Here is a 2,509-nt window from a genome sequence, read left to right as displayed (position 1 = left end):
CTAGTATGTGAGATGACTACTTGGTTGATTCTTTTTTTTTTTTTTTTTTTTTTTTCGTTACATGGTTATTGACCAAGGCAGATCTACAGCAAACCCCGGCTAGCAACCCCAAAGTGATGCTCAAGATCTTCGTTCTCCTTCCCCCGAACGACTCTCCAGATCAATACGTTTTCTCCTTTACGGCCGGGGCCAACGCCCGTGCGGAAGCGAACGCCATCAAGGATGCGCTCAGCGCCGCCATCCAGGCCGCCAAAACCGCCCCCAGTGCGACTCCGACTCCGACTCCCGGTCGGACAGGGACCCCCGCCGGCGGAGAAGGGATGTCAGCCGCCATGGCGATCGCGAGCGCGGTGTCCTCGGCCGGACGGGCCCCAAACCCCTGGGATGACGACCAGCGGCTCAAGGCGGACGTGGAGCTGCAGCAGTCGCTGCTCAAGGCCGATCCAGCCCTGCAGCGCATGTTCATGGAATCGCTGCACTCCAAACCAGATACCCTGTCCGCCTCGCAGTTCATGTCGCAGTTCTGGTCGACGCGGCTGCACCTGCTGCGGGCGCACGCGATCGAGCGGTCGCAGACGCGCGGCTCGTACAATGTGCTGTCGTCGCTGAAGCCGCGGGTCGAGGACAACGTGACCAAGCTCAATATCAGCAAGGAGCAGATCCAGCTCATTTTCAGCCAGCATCCGCTTGTGAAGAGGGTATATGATGAGAACGTGCCGAAGCTGAGCGAGCAGCAGTTCTGGTCGCGATTCTTTCAGAGTCGACTGTTCAAGAAACTGCGCGGCGAGCGCATCTCCGAGAACGATGCCACGGATGCCATTCTCGACAAATATCTGCGCGACGACGAGCAGGCGAATCTCGAGCGGGACGCGCACGTGCCGCACTTTTTGGATCTGGCGGGGAACGAGGTCAATAACAGCCAGCGGCGCGGGAATCGGCCGGATCTGGACATGCGGCCGTCTGGGGTGGACAAGGTGCCCATCATTCGGACGCTCAACACGCTGAGCGAGAAGATTATGGCGAATGTGGCGCCGGCGGATCGCGACCCTTTGGCGCCCGTCGGCATGGACGAGGAGACGTATAATGAGCTGCAATTGCGGGACTTGCGCGGGGACGACGAACAGAACCGTATGCTATTGAACATCCGGGATCAGAGTCGGTTTTTCTCGCAGGCCAAAGTGACCGAAGATGAGCAGAGCCGGCTGTTTGCCAAGCAGGATCCAGATCAGATTCTCCGTGACCTACGCGGCCAGATCGACCGGGATCTGCCGACCGATGGGACGGCGCCACTGGGAAAGCTTGTGGAACCAGAGGAACTTGAAGAGGAGGACGAGCAGAAACCCGATCAGCGGGTCGGATCCAAGGCCAACCTGCAGCGCGCATCGAAGCAGATCCTAGACGCCATCCGCGACCGGCGCAACCAGACGGAGGCGTCATCCACCGTGGGGACGTACGGATTGTCGACCACTCTCTATGATAGGTTAACCCTGACACATGCGACAACCACGGAGTTCCTCCATCAATTCTGGCAGGCTTTTCTGTCCGGAAACCCCGACCGTGCGGCAGAGGTGGCATCGCTCGTGGAATCCCTGAACCGGGCCATGGAACGCATCCAGTCTGTCGCCAATGACGCCGAGGCGGAACGCCAGGTGGAAGTAAACCGACTGAAGCAGCATGCGCGCGAGGTGTTAGAGGCTACGGGCAAGAAGATCCGCCTCAATCTTGCGGGAGTTACAGGTGGAGAGAAGGCTGTCAAGCAGTTGCTGGGGCCCACGATCCGAGCATTGGAGACTGCTTTGGCCAAGTACAATACAGCATACACTGAGGAAATGCAGCGATTGCAATCGCTGGAAAATAGATAATGTATATGATCCTCTTTATCTAGTACAACTATGGTACTGTAGACCGTAAGAGTGACCAAGACAACTACGTAGATATAGTTCAATCGATCGGCATGCCGAGACTCGGCTCTCGGCCCGTAGTTGGCCCGACGTGTCCATGACCGTCATCATCTCCCCACCACCACCACCAACAACAACAGAGCACACCACCACCCTCAGACCACGCGGTCTGCTCCTTTTTCACTAAATACAAGAAATAAAAAGGGGAGAGAAAAAAAAGACACAACAAAATGCTAACCTCCGGCCTAACCAACGCCCCAATCACCAAACTCCTCCTCATCTACACCATCGCCTCCTCCATCGCCCTCTCCATCCTCGACATCAAACACCTCGCCAGCATCCGCGTCTCCCCACACCTATGGCCCTACGGCCAACTCTGGCGTCTCGTTACATGGCAACTCGCCGGCTTCGCCAATTCAACGGAGGCGCTCTTCGCCGCTATGCTCGCCTACCACCTGCGCGTTGTCGAGCGCGCATGGGGGAAGCGGAAGTTCGCCGTACGCCTCCCCCCCCGCTCCCTTTTTCCTCTACTATAAATATTAACGCAATGATACTTAACCGGAGTCATAGACATTCATCCTCTCCACGCTCCCGTATACCCGTCTCTT

The 2,509-nt window shown here is 57.3% G+C and overlaps 2 protein-coding genes across 2 annotated transcripts; both read left to right on the top strand.

Annotated features, from left to right (window-relative positions):
- Positions 1-116: 116 nt before the first annotated feature.
- Positions 117-1,862, top strand: CDV56_100209 (uncharacterized protein; the record flags this gene model as incomplete). The annotated part of the gene is made up of 1 exon (XM_026753828.1): positions 117-1,862. One exon carries the CDS (start codon positions 117-119, stop codon positions 1,860-1,862), a length of 1,746 nt encoding a protein of 581 aa, XP_026609429.1.
- Positions 1,863-2,131: 269 nt separating this feature from the next.
- Positions 2,132-2,398, top strand: dscB (the record flags this gene model as incomplete). The annotated part of the gene is made up of 1 exon (XM_026753665.1): positions 2,132-2,398. A coding segment is annotated over one exon (267 nt), but the record flags the coding sequence as incomplete, so codon positions are not given.
- Between the last annotated feature and the right edge of the window lie 111 nt (positions 2,399-2,509).

The sequence above is a fragment of the Aspergillus thermomutatus genome (assembly GCF_002237265.1).
Source record: "Aspergillus thermomutatus strain HMR AF 39 chromosome Unknown NODE_619, whole genome shotgun sequence".
Classification (NCBI taxonomy): domain Eukaryota; kingdom Fungi; phylum Ascomycota; class Eurotiomycetes; order Eurotiales; family Aspergillaceae; genus Aspergillus; species Aspergillus thermomutatus.
The sequence above is the reverse complement of the archived record's forward strand: the minus strand, read 5'-3'. Positions and strand labels throughout refer to the sequence as shown.